This window comes from Scleropages formosus, chromosome 10 (genome assembly GCF_900964775.1).
Source record: "Scleropages formosus chromosome 10, fSclFor1.1, whole genome shotgun sequence".
In the NCBI taxonomy this organism is placed as follows: Eukaryota; Metazoa; Chordata; class Actinopteri; order Osteoglossiformes; family Osteoglossidae; genus Scleropages; species Scleropages formosus.
This window is the reverse complement of record NC_041815.1, coordinates 3,196,368-3,217,587: the sequence shown is the minus strand read 5'-3', so window position 1 is coordinate 3,217,587 and position 21,220 is coordinate 3,196,368. Positions and strand designations below refer to the sequence as shown.

Sequence of the window (21,220 nt, the reverse complement as noted above, 5' to 3'; positions counted from 1 at the left end):
ACTTTGGGAGAATGTGCCTTGTCCGTGTGCCTGTTGCAGCCTTTACAGACCAAGCTCCTCTGGGACTCCTCACTGTGAGACGTTCACCCACCGAGTATAAGATTGTATGTACTGTGCCTTTCCTCCCGCTTCATCCCGCTCTTGTCTTTTTACATAGAGTTCTTTTGCGGGATCTCGGTGTGTCTGCTTTCACATGCGTGTTAAAGTCAAGGCTTGCAGTTGCACGCCCCCTTCTATGAAAAGACCTATTTGCGCCGAGTTCCTGGCCTTTAGTGACCGTGGGCAGCCTGCTGTCGGGAAGCTGCCGTGGACAGGTGTGGCACCAGCTGTCCTCGTGCGCTCCATCTTGCTGGGCAGTACTGTATGTGGTCCTTTGCTTCAAATGGGGTTCCATTCCAACGATCTCATCTCAAGCAGCAGATCCCCTTATGCTGCACTTCTATCAATCATAAGGATATATGTGTGTGTATACTGTACATATCTAGTATATAGTGTATGTATAAATAATTAACATACAGGGATGTGATGTTTTATAAAAGGGCTTTCTTATATTTTCACTGTCACAGTAGTAATTTTAATGCAATGTAGCATTATAAGTATTTTTTCTACACAGCATTTTAGTTTCACTTTCATTTCAAATCTATCGTATTCCAGCTTTTCAGCACCACCAGATCATAAAAAGTTTTGTTAACAAAACATGATTGCTGCTAGACACCCTGACACTGACCACGAGCTAGACAATAACTAATATGTTTTGTGTTGTGTTGTACAGCAAAGGTAGTGGTGCTTGTTAGACTTGAAAACCGAATGTCAGCACTCGAAATTGATGTAAGGCTCATGTGACTTCTGTCGTGTGTTTCCATATGTTGCTGAAGAAGCACCTGCACAGCACTGTTTGTCCTTCAACTTTAACATTAATTATTCAGTCTTTACGAGGCTCCAAGTGGTGTACTGGACAGAGCTGTCACTCTGATCTCCTCCTGCTCTAGTAGCCTAGCCTTGATCAGGGTACCTAGTTCAAGTTGAAGTTTAGTTTATTGTCATAGGTACAAGTACCATGTACAAGTATCATGAAATTCTTCCTGAAATTCTACTCTGTTCCAGTAAAAATTTTCCAGCTATATGAATGTGTAAATCAAAGTGCAAGGTGGAAGCTGTTTTTAACTTGTTCAGTGTTGTATCTCATTCTTCTGATCTACATCTCCTCATTTCTGCCTAACCAGGGCCCACATACTCTTCTCTCCATATTAGGCAGCAGAAGGAAGAGAAGTTCACTGAAACAGAGCAGAATGCTTTCCTTCTTTCACGATGTCTTTTCACCTTTATTTTCTTCTTATTTATAATGCAACTTTAAAAATGTGAATCCCATAGCCACATAAACATTGTATATTCAAAGGTTTATATGTGTGTGTTTTTCAACCCAGAATTATTATAAATACTGATGGATCAAGCTGAGTGTATTTTCTTTTGGTTTATAATGTATGAGATTACGGCTCAAATTACCGTTGATAAGTTAAAAATGATATGGGCCAGTCATAGCTGCGCACAGGATGGTTGTGGGGCCGCTGCCATGGGGGTGGGAAGAGCGACACCAAATAAATCATGCCTGTCGGTCTCTCCTGTTTCGTCCAAGTGGCCGGCTGAGCCCTGTTGCACGTGGCTGTTAGCGGACGCCGCTGCGAGTGCTTCACTGGGCAGCGAGCCGCTGTGGAAGTCAATGCGCTCATGCCCTCTTGCTCATTGACATTTGTACGTTGTGTATTTATAGCTGGCGGCTGACGTGTCATTGTGTGTCATTCGTACAGCGCTAGCCTCATCATGCTGGCAAGAATAATTCTTGCACAAAGCCATTGATGAAGGTGGGACTCACATACTTTTCACACTCTTCCCACTCTGGCTGTGCTCTCAGAATCCCTCCAGGTGTTATCGTTTGATATGTTGACTTACCACAAAGACGTATCTGTAAGAGATCATTGTAAAATGCATGGTGACCCCCTGCCTATGCATCTGTTTGTTCTTCCAGTGGGGAAAACTGACATACCCAGAATGCAAAAATGGAAGGGAGGGAAACATTCTCACATTGAAGAGATGTTGATAAAGCTTTGAACAGAATTGTTCTGTGTTGCACCACCATGATGGTCTCCGGAGAAACAACATTTAGTTCCATTGTATACAAGCTATATAGAGGAATAAAAACAACTTGAACTTGAACTTGATAAAGGACATTTCCCAAGAAACGTTTTCTTTTCTTTGAAAAACCTTATGCCCTTATTGGAAACTGTAAGCCCAGAAGGATCCTGCACCTTGCCGGTGCCTGGGCACCATGGCTTACAGCCTGAAGCTTCTCGAATGTCAACGTGTTATTGCAGAGCTGAATTGCCACCGGAGTCAGATGTCCTAGGCGCCCGTGTGCTGACGTACACCAGCCGTTTGCATTTAGGGATGGGACACGCTCTCTTCCTCTATCCCAATGTGGTGAGCAGAGGAGCAGCTGCTCTTAATGAAGCACGGCACATGTAGGATGGAGCGTCGTGGACACTGTTGAGCACTGGATGAGGCTTACTTTGTCCTTTCTTCTGTCAGTGATTGTTTTTCTTTAATACCTCAGTGCAGGCTGATTTCTCAGCGCATTAAAGGATATCCTAAGCAAGAATTCAGTTCACGCTTAGAGGAAAAACACGGATTTTCCATTGAGCACTGTTGAGTTTGGACGATTTTCTTCCACTGAAACAATGAGCTCAAAAGCGGTGAACTCTCTGGTGAAGGTCTTTGACCCGAAGTCCATGCCCTTTGTAGGCAAACCTGGAAAGTTGCCCACAGAGCCTGAGGCCCAGCCCGTCAGCTTCGGCTTCATTCAGACTAGGATCGAGTCCCTAAGCGACAAGATGGACAAGCTCATTCACATCCAAGAGAAAGTTCTCCACAAGCTGGACAGCCTGTCTCAGGACATCGACACCATTGAAAAGGATATGGAGATGCTGAAAGTGGACAAAGAAGAGATCCATCTTCAGCCCCCCAAACAGCAAGAGGCCAGGAGCACAAGTGAGTTAAAGGAGATGTGCCAGGAGGTAACCAAAATCATGTCAGCCGTCAGCCAAAGGTCTGAGCAGCAAGTGACGAAGCTGGATGGCATGGAGAGGCTGGTGATCGGCATCCAGCAAGTCATTGCCTTCATTGGAGAGTCAGTAAAGAGTTCCAGAGTCATGGAGCTGCTGTTGAAAGGCCCTGCAGTTCAGAAGGCAGGAAAAGCCAAGGTGAGAGGCAGGGAGCATAAGGGCAAATGAGCGCTGCTTCCAGGGAAGATGGGGAGTCACTGTCTGCTTCCTGCTGTTTGCTCAGCCTTATTTGTTGTACATATCAACTTTTTTCCTCTTTTTTGCTCGGTGTTAAAACCCTTCGAAGAGAAATTGTGTGCACAGATAGACAGCACTGTGTATCTTACAGAACTGTAAGCACAAGGAGGTCTGAATAGTGTTTTCTCACAGTCACACATAAGGTATATGTCATTGTTGGATGTTTTCACTGCGCTGCACTTCAGGCCTCAAACTACTACAGTGTTAGTCTTCTCATTGTTCTGTACACATTCCTCTGTGTGGGTGGAGAACAACAACATGTAGGACACATCAGTACTTCTGCGGTTCATCTTTCATATTCTCTGCTGGCCGTGTGGCTGGTACTGCAATGATGAAGCAAGCAGGTCAGATGGAACTGAAACCCAGGCTAGAAATGCGTGAATGTCAGCTGTAAGACTCATATCAGTTGAACTGCATGCTTCATAAAGAAGAGACCAAGGCCACATTTGGTACATAGCTCATCTTCACCTTGAGGTACAAAGTGGAGCAGAATCTGACAGGACTGTAAAGACCTCCTGATCTGCTGTGATGTCCTGTGGACACGGTGATCCGTGTGGACACACACACCCACACACACACAGAGAGCTTTGGTACTGCCTTGTGTGTGTGCCATCTAGGTCATGTCATGCTGGTGGGCTGATGGGCCAGGGAATGTTATGGTGTGTTCTGGGAGAGTTGTGGCCATGCGCTGGGCCTCCCCCCGGCCCCTTGGGTCACCCGTCCACATCTCAGGTGCATGGAGCACCTCCTCTCTTGGGCAGCACCTTGGAGAGATGTCCAGAAACCATTACAACGGCACATTTTTTGAGCCACATGCGTCAGCCTGTACACATGGAGCACACATGAATTTTTATCCTGATTGTAAATTCTATTCATAACTTTCATTATTGCTGTGTCCATGGGAACAGTGTAACAAACAGTAAGACCCTGAAATGGTACACGCTCTTATTTCACTGAAAATATTTCGATCCACATGCTAGTGATGGAACAGATACAAAGAAATATCTGTTCTCCTCTTATTAGTCTATATTTTTCCCCCAATAATTTCTGTATTTTGATGCACTTGTTATGTATATGTTGAAAGGGATCAGCGGTACAGTGTACGGTGTCGTGCTTGTCGTGAGGGGAGAGAGGGTCTTTGTGAGACGTTGATGGGAACCAGAACTGAAGAAGCAAACTTAGCTGTTTTTCCGTCAGAAGCTCTTAGATAGTTTTGCTGCAATTTCAGAGGTTCCGTTGCGGTGCAGCCATACGCAGAAGATTGCTCTGAAGGTTGTGTGCAATGGGTCTGCACGTCCCCTCAGCACATGTCCTCAGTGCACACTGGAGGTCCCGCCGCTGGGATCACAGAGAAAACGGCAGTGGACATGAGTGATCCTTAAATAGGGGAGTGTCGAGGATAGCCACAGGATGTGGGAGATTTTTCCACTGCCACTCGCTGTCTTGTTCCGCTAGTGAAGAAAGGTCGGTGGGGGGGGAAGGCTTCTTAAACATTTACACTCGTTATTCGATAGTTTGTCTGTCTTTAGTTATGCAATGTATGTCCCTGCCGCTACAAACACAGAACAGGAACAGGAGCCCCAATTATTTTACATTACAGTTAACTGATAGCTTGCTGGATCAGTGCTAACAGTGCTAGCTTTATTTATTTATAGGCCTATTGTAATGATGACGTATCATGGTGGAGACTAAGGGGTTGCTCCTCCCCCTTGGTCCTCGCTCCCACGCGCGCAGGCTGATATACTTGGCCGTGTACACATTTTGTGCCTCGCACGTTTTGGAGTTTACTTTAATGTTGTTTATTTTATCGTAAAGACAGCTGTGTGAAATATGTCGTCCATAGTTGCCTACAAGATATTAAAAAGAAGAGCTTCCTTTTGTCCGTGTCCGTCTGGATTTATATAATTATACGCCTTTCTGGAATCCACGTGAGGATCTGGGCTAACTCATTAGCCGGATCGTTACACTATGCACACTTTATTTTTTACATTTATTATAATCTTACTATAGACTTACATTTATTATAGATGTGCCATAACTGTCCTTTTTATAAAAATTGTGCTTTGATAATGATAGAGTCCTTTTCAGGATAAATGGATGAATACGTATTTTTTCAGGCTCGTTGCAGCATGTACAACTGTAGCGTTAGACCCGCGTGCGCTTCCCTATTCTGTGGATCATAACCACAGTCATGTCTCAGGTAAATGCTTGTTGCAGCTCCTTCAGAAAGTTATCAGCTTTGTTACAATTTTGAGGATTAAAATAAGGTTATCATTCTTACTAAGGGACAGCTGCTAGCGTAGTGGTTAGAACTGCTGCCTTTGGACCTGTAGGTTCAATTCCTACCTCTGGCTGCAGTACCCTTGAGCAAAGTATCGTAGTATCCTAGTATCCTAAGTTGCTCGAGTAAAGCATTACCCAGCTCTATAAATACATGAATGACTCTAAGTAGCATAACATTGTAAGTCACTGGACAAAAGTGGCAGCTAAGTGAGTAAATGTAATTAGTACTTTTCACACCATACTGTTGAGGAGTTCAGAGTCTTCTGTGTTTCAGACGGCACTGAGAGGCTGTACAGCTGCTGATGCCTCTCGCTCTCTCGTTCTTCCTCAGCTTAGAGACCGCAGAGGCAGGGATGGGACAGTCCGTCCAAACCTCAGGGGCCTCCGACTCCAGAGGAAGAAAAAGCCTCCAGACACACCAGGTATGCAGCGGGGGTCACCAGTATGCTGCAGATGCACAGAGATCCTCTTTCTGCACAACGTCTACCTTGAACTGATAGTCCAACGGCTGTTTACATACATACATGCAGTATAGTACATATGTGGTACATGCATAGTACATATGTACGTGGGAGGGCATACACACACAACAGTTAGTGATAAAAGCATACACACGGTAAGAGAACACACAACTGGCTGAAGGGACACGTCTTTAAGAGACCTAGCTAAGGCTCCTTTAGGAGACTTTAAAGCTCAGCTCGTAGAGCTGTATTGCATACTTTTAATCTCGTCTATTAGTTCTTTCAAGATCTTCAGTATTGACACATTTAAACACTGATACCTGGAGATCCTGATTTTGTTTTACTTTAAATCCACAATAAGTGACCGTAAAGACAGAAGCTGTTACAATGCTATAATAATCTGACCATCAGAAATAGCTGCCCTGAGGAAGGAGGTTCACAGGATCAACCAGCTGAATGCAGAGAGGCTCGGCCACCTGCAGCCTGTCCAGGTACAGCCCCGGGACGAACTCCTTCAGGAAGCAGATAAAGTTCTGGACTCTATCCTAAACGCCCCCCGAAGCCCTGGTGCAGAGCAGGAGAAAATCGGCTTTAACAAGGAGGAGAATGAGACTTTGAAGGGGGAAGAGGAGCTGGTGAAGCTGGATGTCCTCATCCAGTCTGGGGAAGACAGTGCAAAGACTGAGGATAAGGCTGAGCTTGTTCAGGTCCAGGAAGCACAGCTAGAGGGTCAGGTGGAGGAGAAGGAGGAGAAGGAGGAGGAGGAGGAACAGGCCAACCGGAGCACAGCCGAGGCACAGGCGCTGTCAGACAGTGACCAAAGGCCAGCTGAGTGTGCCCGTCCCCCAGGCAAGGCTCCCATGCAGGTGGTGTCCCTCATTCTTGACAGGTAATTTTTCAAGCACACATACACAGGAAGGGTGTGAAAATCCAGTATAAAAGGCTAATTTCATTACATGCCTCCCAGAATTGTACAAGTAAAAAGCGCATTTAAACTACGAAAATTCTCTTTTCCACTGGTAGCTAGGTAGGTAGATGGATAGATAGATAGAAATTGTACTTTATTTTTGTTCAGGGAAGGGAGATGGCAGCCTCAAGTTTGGTTTTATGTGCTTTTGTACAAAGCCAAGAAAAACTGAAGAAACATAAAATGACAGAAATAAGTCCTTCAACTTGCTCAGTGTTATAACAGCCTTTTTTCTCTAGAAAGACAATATTTTAGTGTGTTTTTTCTTTCAAAAATTCTATATGCAGTGCTAAAGGCCACAGTGCACAGGCTCTGGTTTACTGCAGTGCAACCTGTATGTTTCAGCTGTGAAGAAAGGGCACAGAGCAGTGTGGAGGTGGTGTCAGCAGCTGGCCAGCTCTCTGACATCACCTCCTGCAGCAAGCGACACGTGACAGAAGATCTGGAGAAGAAGGAGCACAAGAAGAGCCGGGTGGAGGATGGACTGGAAGAGGACCACAACTCAGAGGTCCAAGTGCCATCAGAGACAGAGCAGATGGAGGGAAAAGAAGAGGAAGAGCCAGTGGAGGACAATGTTGGAACGGATGTTGATGATGATTTACTGGAGTTTTTCATTGGTAAGGACAGGAGAGCAACCACAGGAGAGAGTCGCTTAGCAGTTAGAGCCATTGCCTTGTGTTCTGAAGGTCCCAGGTTCGAATCCCATTCCTGCCACAATACTCTTGATTAAGGTACTTAACCTGATCTGTGCCTGTAAGATTACCATGTTGTACCAATGAATAAATCATTGTGAATTGTTTGCCTACCAGTGTAACAAACCTTTGACTAAGGCAAAACTTAACAAATAATAAAAATGTGCAAGCAGTGTTCAGTAGGGCTTCTCTTGTAATGTGTCACTGAAATTAGATTTGGGGAATGAGTGTTGCATCACTTGCTTTGCACAATATCTAATAAAGGGGTCTGACCTCTCAGGTCTATATATTTCTCACAGCATTGTTTTGTCTTGTCAGACTGCAACCCCCCTCCACCAGCCCCATTTAACCATCGTCTCGTGTCAGCCAAGCCTAACCAAATCTCCAGCTTCTACACCATCAACTATCAGGAGATCCTTGGAGGGTGAGTGGGGCCCTGTCGCTGGAGCAGAATGTGTGTATCTGTATGTGAGAGATGGAGAGACAGACAGTACAGGCAGGCACCTCCTGCTCTCAAAAGAAACAGAACAGCCCAGCCCTCCTCATGGTTTCATAACTTTAGAGTCACTCCATTTATGTATTTGGCTTGCCTTGGCTCGGGTGAAACCAAACTCCTGCTCCTCGCCAGTTGGGAGGTAATCTCAAGGTGTTAATCCATGTCTTCAAAGAGACACCCCCTACCCCTGAAAAACTACACCGATGTAGGTTAGTGTGCAACTGACTCCTACGCATGTTGACAGTTTTGCTTCGGCAGGGTTTAACGTGCATTTTAATCCACTCCTTTTTTAGAACTATGTTGGATAGGCTCACATTAAAAGTGATACAAACACACAATCTGAAACCAGTTGTTCAGAGCAGGGTCATAGCAAACCAGAGCCCAACCCAGGGCACAAGGCTAGGGTGGGAGGGGACACACCCAGGACGGGATGCCAGTCCATCGCAAGGCACCCCAAGCAGGACTCGAACCCCCAGACCTACCACACAGCGGGCCCTGGCTAAACCTACTGCGCCACCACACCCCCCACAATTTTAAAAAAAAAAAAAAAAAAAAGCTAGTGTCCGTTATTATAATTAGCACTGCTTTTCAGTTTCTGAAGTTTCATTGATTTCTCCATGGACCTTTATGGAGTTAAAATGCTACAGCTTCTCCAGATATTTTAGTTCATGGTGCACATGAAGCCTCTGCGAACTGTTCTTATTTTTGTTTTTGCGTAGGGGTCGTTTTGGCCAAGTACACAAATGCATTGAGAATTCATCAGGGCTCACCTTTGCTGCAAAGATCATCAAAGCAAAACATCCAAAAGAGAAGGTGAGAAATTTTAGAGAAAAAGGGAAGAAAGTTAAAAACACAAGGACATTAAGTATTATGTGATCTTTGCTTGACAGGTGAATTTACATGACGTTTTTGACCACCTGAGTCAATGAATAGACAGTTCTGTGTTGAAGATGGACCTTGTTATCTTGCACATCTTCAGGAGCTTGTGAAGAATGAAATTCAGGTTATGAATCAGCTGGACCACGCCAACCTCATCCAGTTGTATGCAGCCTATGAATCCAGGAATGACACGATCCTTGTCTTGGAGTAGTAAGTTTTGTGCTGCTGCTTCTTCCTTTTTTTTTTTTTTTTAAAACACACTTATGCCCCAGACAGGTGACCCTTTCTCTTTCTGTCTTTCTGTCCTCTAGTGTGGACGGCGGAGAGCTGTTTGACAGGATCATAGACGAGAACTACAAACTCACCGAACTGGATTCTGTCATGTTCATCCGGCAGATCTGTGAGGGTATACAGCACATGCACAAAATGTACATCCTGCACCTTGATCTAAAGGTAAGGGGCCAAGAGGAAATGCTTACAAGGCATTTCATACAAACAATCTATCACTTTCAATTCTCTATATGTTTGTTTTTTAGTCACTATATATGAATTAGCTAATAATTTTGCATTCATATTTTTTGAAGGGACACAGCATATGTGATCAGGCTATTTAATCATAACTTTAAGTCCATCACTGTTTCATTTTATTTGCGTTGTCAGTCGCAGATTGTCTTTACTTTGGTTTTTCAGCCTGAGAACATTATGTGTGTGAGCAGAGTCACAAACAAAATCAAGATCATCGACTTTGGCCTGGCACGAAAGTATGTTTCAAGTCATGGGCTGGTAGTTAGAGTGCTGATGCTAGTGGTCATAATTTTTTTTTTTGGTCACTTTAGCCATATGTTATCCTTGACCATATGTTATCGTTTTCATCATTTCATATTGCTTAATCAATTTCGAAGTTTGGGTCAATAGTCCCATGTTGCTCTTAACTGCAGCATATCATGTTATTTTATACAACCATCATATTACTGTTACCTTACTACCTCAAAACGATCTGCCTTGGAAAACGGTGTCAACAGAATAAATGGTGGTAACAATATTGACAGTAAACAGGAACTGTTTTCAGTATAGATGTGTAGCTATGTCTTTCAGGAGTGAACATGCAGTGCATGTGTTGCTCTTCTCTGTCTCAGGTACCAGCCCAGGGAGAAACTGAAGGTGAATTTTGGCACGCCGGAGTTCTTGGCTCCAGAGGTGATTAACTATGACTATGTGTCCTTCTCAACGGACATGTGGAGTCTCGGGGTCATCACGTACATGCTGTGAGTCCCCCTCTCCAGCACAAGCACATGCGCGTGCAAATACAGACCTCACTTAAAGTTTTCATCATTGTTCACACATTGCATATATCAGAAGACATAACAGTCCTGCATGTATGTCAGCCCTGTGATGTGGCAAAAATAAGTATTTGTCCACTTGGAACGGCTCTCATCAACTGTGTGACCCCTCAGGTACTTACTTTGTCACCAACTGAAACACTGTACACACATTGACTCCAGTCAAGTCATGAAAGGATCTCTGAAGAGAGCTAATTGTGCCAAGCTTTATTTCGGTGTGATTTAACTGTTTGCTTTAACTTGTATTCAGTTGTGAAGAGGTATTCGTCTTCTGACCTTATACTCTGTTGACCAGGGGTTAAGGTTCCTGAATAAATCCATTTTGATCCAGTGACTTATGCTAAAGAAAACACATTTTTATAGCCACCGTACGAAGGGCAACATTGTTTGCAGTTTGATTCCAGTCACAGAAATATGATTGCTTGATATTACTTTAGCTACTAGATCATAGCCTGTGAGTCCAGTGAGGTCTGCTTATTGACAACGTGCCATGTTGTGTTGCCATCATTGTGGCTCTGCTCCTCCACAGACTCAGTAGTCTGTCTCCGTTCCTTGGTGACGATGACAGTGAGACGCTCAACAACATCCTAGCCTGCCAGTGGAGTTTCGAGGAGGATGAGTTCACTGATATCTCAGACGCAGCCAAGGATTTCATCTCCAAACTCATGGTGTTCAATAAAAGGTATATCATGCGGGGAGTAACATACATGCAGTATGTGTACAGTATCCTTCTGCAGAAGCATGTTTTTTTCTTTCTTAATTGAACATGATTTTTAAATGTGAAGCATGATTCTTAATGTAAAAAAAACTGTCAGTGTTTCATCTGGTCCTTGAATATGTTATTTAGGGTAACCCACAAAGCTACATGTCCATGATGACCAGGGGTCTCAGTTTTCACTGCTAAATTGTGCTCTAGTGACCAGGTGACCAGTGTGTGATGTTTTGCACTGTTTCAGTTGGAGGATAAGTGCCTTGGAGGCACTGAAACACCCCTGGCTCTCAGATCCTTCCCTACACCACCACCTTCATGAAAAGGTACTGTACCTTATTCTTGTTTGTGTATGAAAAAGAGGATGTGGTATAAAAGCAGCACACAATCTATAGCAAAACAGAGCTGGGCATAAAGGAGATCTAGTACTGATACTGACAGTCTGTAGCAGATGTCCTAACAGCAGGGACTCTTTGCACTTCCAGAATATTCTTGAAAAAACCTTCCTTTAAAGTGTAGTAATAATAAAATATTGATGCCTTGTTAAATTACTGTGAAACACTTTTAAAGTATATATTTTCTCCTGAAGCTGAACTCCTGCTTTGCCTTTGTTAATTTTATAACACACACATTTGTGGTGTAGCTCAGATGAGGTTTCTGCTTTCTCTGCAGAAGAACAGGTGTCGTTCCCGCCGCTCGTCCTGTGTCCCTCCCTGTGAGATGTAGGAAAGTAAGTTGAACAGCCCATATCTCATAAAGGGGCTGATACACATACAGGTCCACAGAAACGGGGCTCGTCAAATATAGTGGCCCTCCCCAGCTCGGAAAGAGGCTGACATTTGCCATCACAATTTCTCATGAGGGTACTTTTATTCTCATCAGGGTTAGCTGTGAAGTGCAGTGTGCCGAAAGGAAAAGTGAAGATAACCCTGCTCTTGTGGTTTTTTTCTCTTGGTTCCTTCCCCGAGCTCCGACATCACATTTGCCTGCAGACGTCTGTCTCTGATGTCCCCCGCAGCCCCTGCTTCTGGACCAACACTGCTGAGCAGAGCCAGGCCAGGCATGAGCAGGAGTGCTTGGATTGTGAAGCTGCACAATGGTAGAGCTTCGCTGGTTCATTTCTGCAAACAACTGCTGTACTTGCACAGCACTGGGCTTTGACATCCTGCTTTTCTCTTCCCATCCATATGTGCATTGCTTGAGCCTGAAAAAATGTGTAACATTTTATTTTATGCTTGTTTCTATATTACAGTGTAAACAGTAGCTTATTTGATGTGGAATACAACGTGCATGATAAAAATTAAAGAAACCCTGAAAAAAACTGATTTAATTATTTGATTAAAACGATAAAATTTCACTTTTTTTGTGTGAATATGCATGAGTCACTGATATACAAAATAATATTTTTTAAGTAATTTTTCAGCAATTCTTGTAGAATATAATGCACATATACAGTAGTATTAACTGTATATTTTATATTATATACTTTTATTTATACTGGAAATGTACTTGGCGCATTTGAATTGGTCATGACCTGCATTTTCATTATGCTTTTACTGTAGTATATTTTGTTTTTAATTGTTTTATGCTTCTCCTAGTGCATCAGTACCAGTGCATCCGTTGACGTTCCTTTCAACTGAGCACTTTAATGAGTTTTTCACAACCAGTGCAGGCTTACCAGTGATCCAGAAGTGTTGCAGTGCTCTGATCTTTGCTTAATTTTAAAAGCATGGTACAATATTTTGCTGCAGTTTATTTCCAGGGACACTCATCCTGTTTACCATAACAGTAATACAATGGCAATATAGTTTAATATGTGATCAGATGAAACAAGAAAATACATTTGGTTACAAAACAGTCTTATTTCAACAGAGAATCAGACATGTTTGTAAAGTGTCCTTGTGTTGTTTTGAGTTGCCTGCATCAATGCAATATGCCTACATAAGCTTGTAATTTATGCACTTTGTCATTTATTGCTTTCAAAGGGCAATAATTATCAGTTGCTGACAGCAGCACTCAAGGGTCATGTTTTATTTGAAATATTTTCTTGCATACCAAAGCCCTACTTTTAGTTAATTTTGTACTTGTGCTTCAAATTGTATGTTCTTTATAAATCTGTTTAGTTTTCCCACACAATTCCTTGTGCTGATTATTGCTTTGAAGTGGTGGTCTTATTTATTTACTTATTTGGTTGTTTGTATCAAGTGTTCTTTGTGCTGCTGTTCTTTTGATGGTTGCCATTCAAAATTTCATTGTATTGTATACAATGACAAAGTATCTTATGAAAATAGCAGAAATCTGAAAAATATGTTGATATACAAAATAAATGATCCAGTGTTCACTTTAATTATCCATTGCCTTGTCTAGTTTTCTTGGTTATTTGCATGCAACTGCCCTTTCTTTTTCTGTAGTTTCTACAGTTGATTTCTTGGATTTTATATATCTTACAGTTACTGCTGGATTGCAGACATTTATATGCTCTTAAAACCTGTAATATTTCTCTACAGTATTTTGAATGTTCATTCAATGCCCTTAAAGTGTATGGATTTTAACATGCATTGTGCAGACTTTGGTTGATACCTATATTTGATGAGAGACACTAACAGGACTGGGCTAGCGGTACATGTCTCAAAAAAAGAACATTTGGTTTAGAGAATCCTTCTTTGAGTTCTTGTGCATTAATCTTGCTTGGGTAACTGTTCCTTATTTCACTGTCTGACACATGTATGACTCAGGTAATCTTGGGTCATAGCTGAATGTTTAAATGAATCAATTGGGTTCAAATTATCAAAAAAAAAAAAAAAAGATTAAAATAGCCGAGCAAGTCTGTAAGGCAACTCTATGTTGCCTTTTGTTCTTTTGTTCTGAACAATACTGAATGAAAAATTCTGATCTGCAGTAGTAAACCCTTTCAAAAGACTTTAAACATGACTTTTTTTTTTTTTTTACCATTTTGTACTATGTTTGAATGGGGGTGCGGGGGTGCGGTGGTGCAGTGGGTTGGACCACAGTCCTACTCTCCGGTGGGTCTGGGGTTTGAGTCCCGCTTGGGGTGCCTTGCGACGGACTGGCTTCCCGTCCTGGGTGTGTCCCCTCCGGCCTTACACCCTGTGTTACCGGGTAGGCTCTGGTTCCCCGCGACCCCGTATGGGACAAGTGGTTCTGAAAATGTGTGTGTGTGTGTGTGTGTGTGTGTGTGTGTATACTATGTTTGCTCATTTAGGTGCCCCCCCCCCAAAAAAAAAAAGCATCTTACAACATTTGTTTACCCATTGATACAGCTGGATGATTTTTACTGGCACAATCTTAGGTTAAGTATCTTGCTTAAGGGTACTACAGCTGCAGGTGAGACACAAACCTACAACCTCTGGGTCTAAAGGCAGCAGCTCTACCCACTCTTCTCCCAGCTGTACTCAGTTGTTGAGGTCCACCAGAGGGCAGCAGTGTAAGAACATATGTTAAATGTTCATCCATTACGTTCTTAAAAACGATCAAACTTGTTTTGTCTTATTGACTGATTTTCTACACTAATTTCTCCCCACAGACTGCATTATTTTGCTGTTTTTATATCATATTTAAGAAAGCAGTTCACTGCAAGTTTTAATATGACTTCTTGGTTTGCGATGTTAGCCTGCCCAGAGTGTACAGTTCAGATGTATCGTATTCAGAGCAGATTTGATAACGCATTTCACAGGAAAATGGACTGTGGGCATGTAGACAGTGACTCACAGGTGTGTAAAACAGCATTATACAGTATCTATTGTGACACCAGTAAAGTCACCCTTCAAAAGTGCTGATGATATGGTTTGCATTAGTATACATACTGCATGGATCACATTGAACTCTGCTGAACTGTGCACCTCTCACACTTCTTGTGACAGGGCGATGCACCCTGTTTCACCCCCAGTTCAACTCTCACCCTCCGTTCACAACTGAGAGGCTGTATGCAGGAGGTCGTGACCTCAGGGGGGCAGGATGAAATTGGCAACGTGAACCAATTTAGCCGTGTTCCCAGACATTGCCTGGGGGCCTGGGTCCAAGTGTGTGAAGTCCCCCACAACTTTCTCTGTTCAAAGCCTTCAGAAATGCACCGTTTGGAGATTTATTTCAGCGGTTTGTTTATTTTAAACGCTCTAATGCCTCACACAGACGTGTGCCAGGCCGAGGTTCAGTCTTGCAGTTCTGCTTAAAGCTCCCTGCAGACAAGTGGCTGGATGACCTGGTGCCGATCGTTGTGATTTGTGAGCAGCTGGGCTGTTGCATTTCGTCGATGAAACCACACCGTGAGAAACATATGGCTGAACTTCAACAGAGGGCTCCTTCAACATGACAGTTCAGCGTTGCACATGCCTGAGCTTTAAAGTCGCCCTCGACTGCCTGCAAAATGGCTCTATACATGGAAATTCAACAAAATCAGCACTTTGTCATGTAGCTACAGTGCTGTGCCGAAATCTTTTCATCCTTACCAAAATTCTGTTTTTGCTGCTTTCGGACAATATGAAGCCTCTTTCTCATGTTTCATTCAAACAGCACTAGAATTGACAAAACACCATTTTGTCAGTTCTTGAAGTATATGAATGGAGCTTGAGAGAGAAAAGAAAAACGACAGATTTTACACAGTTTCCTCATCAAGATTCAAGATTCAAGATTTTATTTGTCACGTACACAGTTATACACACATGCAGCCTGTAGTGAAATGTAAATCTAGTCAACTCTGTAGACTGTGGAAACAAGACAATATATTTAAAAGAGAAATATATTTAAAAAAAGACAAGCAAATATAATCAAAGTTAAAAAGGAAATGTACAGAGAACTGAATTAAAGCTAAAGTCATTAGCTAAGGGGGGTGCGGTGGCACAGTGGGTTGGACCGGGTCCTGCTCTCCAGTGGGTCTGGGGTTTGAGTCCCGCTTGGGGTGCCTTGCGACGGACTGGTGTCCTGTCCTGGGTGTGTCCCCTCCCCCTCTGTCCTTATGCCCTGTGTTGCCGGGTAGGCTCCAGTTCCCTGCAACCCTGTATGGAACAAGCGGTTCAGAAAGCGTGTGTGTGTGTGTGTGTCAGTCAGTCAGTCATTAGCTAAATGAAGAAATGTAAATGAATGTAATATAAATGTGTAATACACACACAGTCTGAAACTGCTTGTCCCATGCAGGACTGTGGTAAACTGGAGTGTAACCTGGCAACACAGAACACAAGGCTGGAGGGGGAAGGGGCACACCCAGGATGGGATGCCAGGCTGTTGCAAGGCACCCCAAGTGGGGCTTGAACCTCAGGTCCACCAGAGAGAAAGACCCAGTGAAACCTGCTGTGCCACTGCAACCCCCCAAAATGTGTAATAATAGGTGTAAAAAAAAATAAATAAATAACCCCAAACTTTAGCCTAATTAAGAGCATCATAAGAGTTAACTACTGAAATGCAGCCAGGCCTGATTTGGCTCAGTCCTGCTTTTCAGTATAATTCGTAATGTAATTCATTGCAAGAAGCAGTTACCAGCAAAATCAAGTCAAGCCAATTTATTATAAAACCAAGACATCCAAGGAGAAGTTGCTGAAGCCTATCAGTCTGAACAGTGATGCAGAGCCTTTTTTTTTTAAACTCTGCGGTGGGAGAATGGTAAAGCAGGGACCACTGCTCACTAAAGAGAGAATGAAAGCTTGCCGTCCGTTTTCCAGGAAAACACCTGAATGTCTCTTAAGTCTTCTGTTCCATGGTATGTCCTGTGGACTGATAAGTAAAAAGTAAAATTTTTATTTGCTGTGCTTGTGTTACATCTGGCAAATCCAGATATGATATTTTAAAGCAAGAACCTTCAACCAACAGTCACATGTGGTGGTGGTGGTGGTGTTATGGTGTGAGGATGTTTTGCCGCCACGTGAAATGGGCATTTTGCCACCACTGAAGGAACCATTAATTCCTCTTTGTATCAGCAAATTGTATAGGATAATGGTTGTAAGAATGTTCCAGCAAGGCAGCCCCCTCTCCCCTTCTCCGCACTGCATCCGTCTGTGTGCTGTTTGTGCAACAATGTACTGTTATACCTGAGCCACTCTGAAAAATCAGTTCCAGCAGTACTAAAGGTAACATCCTGCTGTACTAGACTTTTAGTTTATAAAATTAATCTCTCTGAAAATCTGGGTATGGAATTGAGTGCCTCTCTTAATTCCACTTGCCATTACCCCTTTAGACTGGTAAACTGGTTTTAGATACCCATGTATTTTTCTTACTCCCAATTTAAATGACCTTCTAGAAACCAAATTCTCACTGCTTATTGAGAACATTAAGGAGGACCTGTCTTTGTGGACCTCTTTTCTTTTTTTGATATATGGTAGAATTAATATTATCCAAATTAATCTTTTAAAATCTACCCTGTCACTTGTCAAACAAATGAAAAAATTAAATACCTTGATTTTTCTGGAAAAATAAAGGACCCAGAACTAGGCTAACCAAACTTTATCAACCAAAAAAATGGGTGGGGCTTCTGTACCAAATATGAGATTTTATCATTGGGCTACACAAAATAAACAGGTGACCAGAGGGTTCCAGGCCAGACCAGATTTGTTGTGGGTGGGAATGGAGCCTGCTTTATGCCATCCGATACTGCTAAGATTGTTGAATTTCATTCAATAATTTTGTAAGATCCCATCTTTATCCAAAACTTTTGTTGGATTCAACACTTTTTTTGTTTGGGAAGATGTTAGAAGACAGATGGAAATCCTGAACAGTTTTTTCATTGTGGAATCCTATTGCTCTCGTGGGGGGTATGGTGGCGCAGCAGGTTTGACCTGTGCCTGCTCTGTGGTGGGTCTGGGGTTTGAGTCCTACTTGGAGTGCCTTGTAAGAGCCTGGTATCCCATCCTTGGTATGTCCCCTCCTCTCCAGCCTTGCACTCTGTGTTGCCAGGTTAGGCTCTGGCTCACCATGGCCCCTGCTCGGGGGAAGCAGTTTCAGTCAGTGTGTGTACCCCAATGGCTGTTTTAAAATTTTTAACCCTTAACATCAGGGGGCTGAAAAATAAAGTTAAAAGAACTGCTTTGTTTAACTAGTTTGAGTCCTATGCCTTCAACCTGTGTTTTTTTCAGGAAGTCCACCTCCGAGACCAGCAGGACGAGACTCTCTTCTCTCAAGAATGGAGGAAGGGTGAGTCCTACTCGAGCGTACGTGGCGTCCACTCTACAGGCATGAGAATACTTTTTGAGGACTGCACCTTTGAAAAGGTAAGGCCTTTTATTGTTCATGCTGACCGGGTTTTGGGGGTGGACGTCACATGGAGAAGTCTGCACATACGCGTTCTGTGCATTTACGCTCCGGTGGAGGTCAAGTACTGCGTTGCTCTGATTGATGAGCTGGTCCCTCATTGTGTGACCAATAGACATCTAATAATAGGAGGAGACTTCAACATCTTTCATGAGGGCAAGGACGATGTTAGTATTAAACATTTTAAAAGTTTTATCAGCAGTTTTAACTGATGATTTTAGAAAATGCAACCCCACCGATCGGGGCATTACCTGGCACAACAGCTGCAGCGACTGTAGTCATTTAGATTACATTTCAGCATCATCCTCTGTTACTTTTAAGAAGGTTTTCTTGACTGCCCAGTGACCTATGGACTATATGATGGTCGAGGCCACGGTTTCCATCGTGGCCCTGACCCATGGCCAATATTGAAGTCCTCCAAGAAAAGGAGTATAGAGACCTTTTTACGAGAATTTTTTGTTGTGGCAGGATTCCATGGACCCTCAGTGGCTGATTGGTGGGAGGCGGTAAAGGCAAAGGCCAAGACCCTCACCATCAACTATTGTATCTGATGTGCCGCTTTGCGACGTCAGGATATCAGCTCACTCCAGGAGGAATTCCAGAGGATTTATTTTTGCCACAATAATGGAGGGACCATTGATTATGATAGGGCTGTGGCAATAAAGGCTACTTTGAGGCGGCTGCATGAGCGGCAGTGGATAAGTGTAGTCGGATGGTAACAAAGAGAGGGAAGGTAGTCAGAACTGAGGGGATTGTACTACCAGAAGGCAACATAGCAGATGTTGAGGACAGCTACAAGTACCTTGGAATCCCACAGGTGCCTGGGAATCATGAAGAGGCCGCAAGGAAAGCAGCAACCGCCAAATACCTGCAGAGAGTAAGGCAAGTCCTGAGAAGTCAGCTGAATGGGAAGAACAAGGTCCGGGCTATCAACACCTACGCCCTGCCGGTCATCAGATACCCCGCTGGCATAATAAGCTGGCCAAAAGAGGAGATAGAAGCCACTGACATCAAGACAAGGAAGCTCCTGACAATGCATGGAGGGTTTCACCCCAATTCCAGCACCCTGAGGCTGTACGCTAAGCGGAAAGAAGGAGGCCGAGGACTAGTGAGCGTCAGAGCCACTATCCAGGATGAAACAACAAAGATCCTTCACTACATCAGGAAGATGGCCCCGACTGATGAGATGCTTAGTGAATACCTCAGGCAGCAGAAACCCGAGAAGGAGGGCGAGAAAGAACAGGAACCCTCATGGAAGGACAAACCCCTGCACGGTATGTACCACCGGCAGATTGAAGAAGTGGCTGATATCGAAAAATCATACCAGTGGCTGGACAAAGCTGGACTGAAAGACAGCACTAATCATAGCAGCACAGGAACAAGCTCTAAGTACAAGATCAATAGAGGCCGGGGTCTACCACACCAGGCAGGACCCCAGGTGCAGGCTGTGCAAAGATGCCCCTGAGACAGTCCAGCACATAACAGCAGGGTGTAAGATGCTAGCGGGCAAGGCATACATGGAACGCCATAACCAAGTGGCTGGCATAGTGTACAGGAACATCTGTGCCGAGTATGGGCTGGAAGTCCCAGGATCAAAGTGGGATACACCCCCAAGGGTGGTCGACAATGACCAAGCTAAGATCCTGTGGGACTTCCAGATCCAGACTGACAAACTGGTAATGGCTAACCAACCGGACATAGTAGTGGTGGACAAACAGAGGAAGAAAGCAGTAGTGATAGATGTCGCCATCCCAAGCAATGGCAACATCAGAAAGAAAGAACATGAGAAGCTTGAGAAATACTAAGGACTGAGAGAGGAGCTAGAAAAGATGTGGAAGGTGAAGGCAACAGTGGTCCCCGTGGTAATCGGAACACCTGGGGCTGTGACCCCTAAGCTGGGAGAGTGGCTCCAGCAGATCCCGGGAACAACATTCGAGATTTCTGTCCAGAAGAGCGCGGTCCTAGGAACAGCTAAGATACTGCGCAGAACCCTCAAGCTCCCAGGCCTCTGGTAGAGGACCCGAGCTTGAAGGAGTAAGACTGCCCGCAAAAAGGGGGCGAGTGGGGAATTTTTTATATATATATATATATATATATATATATATATATATATATATAGCAGAAGGCTATAGCTTATATATATATATATAAGAGGGGCGTACAGCGGGCTTGGCCGGGTCCTGTTCTCTGGCAGGTCTGGGGTTCGAGTCCCGCTTGGGGTGCCTTGTGGTGGACTGGCGTCCCGCCCTGGGTGTGTCCCCTCCCTCTCCAGCCTTGTGCCCTGTGTTGCCGGGCTAGGCTACAGTTCGCGCAACCCCTGCTTGGGACAAGCGGTTTCAGTCAATGTCAATGTGAGTGTGTGTGTGTGTGTGTATATATATATATATATATATATATATATATATATTACTGTAGTAACAGTACTGATAATAGGGATTAAGGGAAAACAGTCTCAGGTGAAGGGATTACACCAAGGTCTGCAGTGGCACCAGGAGGACCTCAATGAGCATATTTAGCCCTCTTTGTTTCACCCCAACATGTTTTGTCTCAACTTAATAAAGGAAAAAAATGTAGTGAGCTGCTGCAGATCCTTCTGCTGATTTCAGAAGCTTAATTAAAAGCAACTGAGAAAGGAGCCTGCGATGCAGTTTGCTCACCTGAACAAATAAACGGCTGCTGGGGCAGGCAGGCTTTGTGGGAAACAGGGTGAAAGGCTTTCGTACCGAGGTCAGAGAAAGGGCTGAGGGAACGGGAGAACAGCGGCTCTTCTGTTGGTCTGCTTTGCA

General features: G+C 43.8%; 1 protein-coding gene across 3 annotated transcripts; it reads left to right on the top strand.

Moving 5' to 3' along the window:
• The first annotated feature begins 2,528 nt into the window (after nucleotides 1-2,528).
• On the top strand, nucleotides 2,529-12,486 carry mylk4a (myosin light chain kinase family, member 4a). Of its 3 annotated transcripts, none has more exons than XM_018765146.2 (14): nucleotides 2,529-3,254; nucleotides 5,968-6,058; nucleotides 6,509-6,986; nucleotides 7,410-7,681; nucleotides 8,075-8,180; nucleotides 8,972-9,065; nucleotides 9,232-9,341; nucleotides 9,443-9,584; nucleotides 9,822-9,892; nucleotides 10,268-10,396; nucleotides 11,001-11,153; nucleotides 11,428-11,506; nucleotides 11,853-11,910; nucleotides 12,149-12,486. In XM_018765146.2, exons 1-13 carry the CDS (start codon nucleotides 2,733-2,735, stop codon nucleotides 11,904-11,906), a joined length of 2,301 nt encoding a protein of 766 aa, XP_018620662.2. In that variant the 5' UTR covers nucleotides 2,529-2,732; the 3' UTR covers nucleotides 11,907-11,910; nucleotides 12,149-12,486. The 3 variants fall into 3 exon arrangements, 2 of the variants coding, with proteins under 2 accessions (XP_018620662.2, XP_018620661.2); XM_018765145.2 differs by having other exon boundaries at nucleotides 12,135-12,486; XR_001966680.2 differs by lacking the exons at nucleotides 9,822-9,892; nucleotides 11,428-11,506; nucleotides 11,853-11,910; nucleotides 12,149-12,486 and having other exon boundaries at nucleotides 11,001-11,078.
• The last annotated feature ends 8,734 nt before the right edge of the window (nucleotides 12,487-21,220 follow it).

Bases quoted from the DNA above. Each gene is read 5' to 3' on its own strand.
- mylk4a (XM_018765146.2), top strand. From the start codon at position 2,733: ATGAGCTCAAAAGCGGTGAACTCTCTGGTGAAGGTCTTTGACCCGAAG. The intron at 6,987-7,409 runs GTAATTTTTCAA...TGTATGTTTCAG, and splicing joins GTGTCCCTCATTCTTGACAG to CTGTGAAGAAAGGGCACAGA. The intron at 9,342-9,442 runs GTAAGTTTTGTG...TCTGTCCTCTAG, and splicing joins ACGATCCTTGTCTTGGAGTA to TGTGGACGGCGGAGAGCTGT.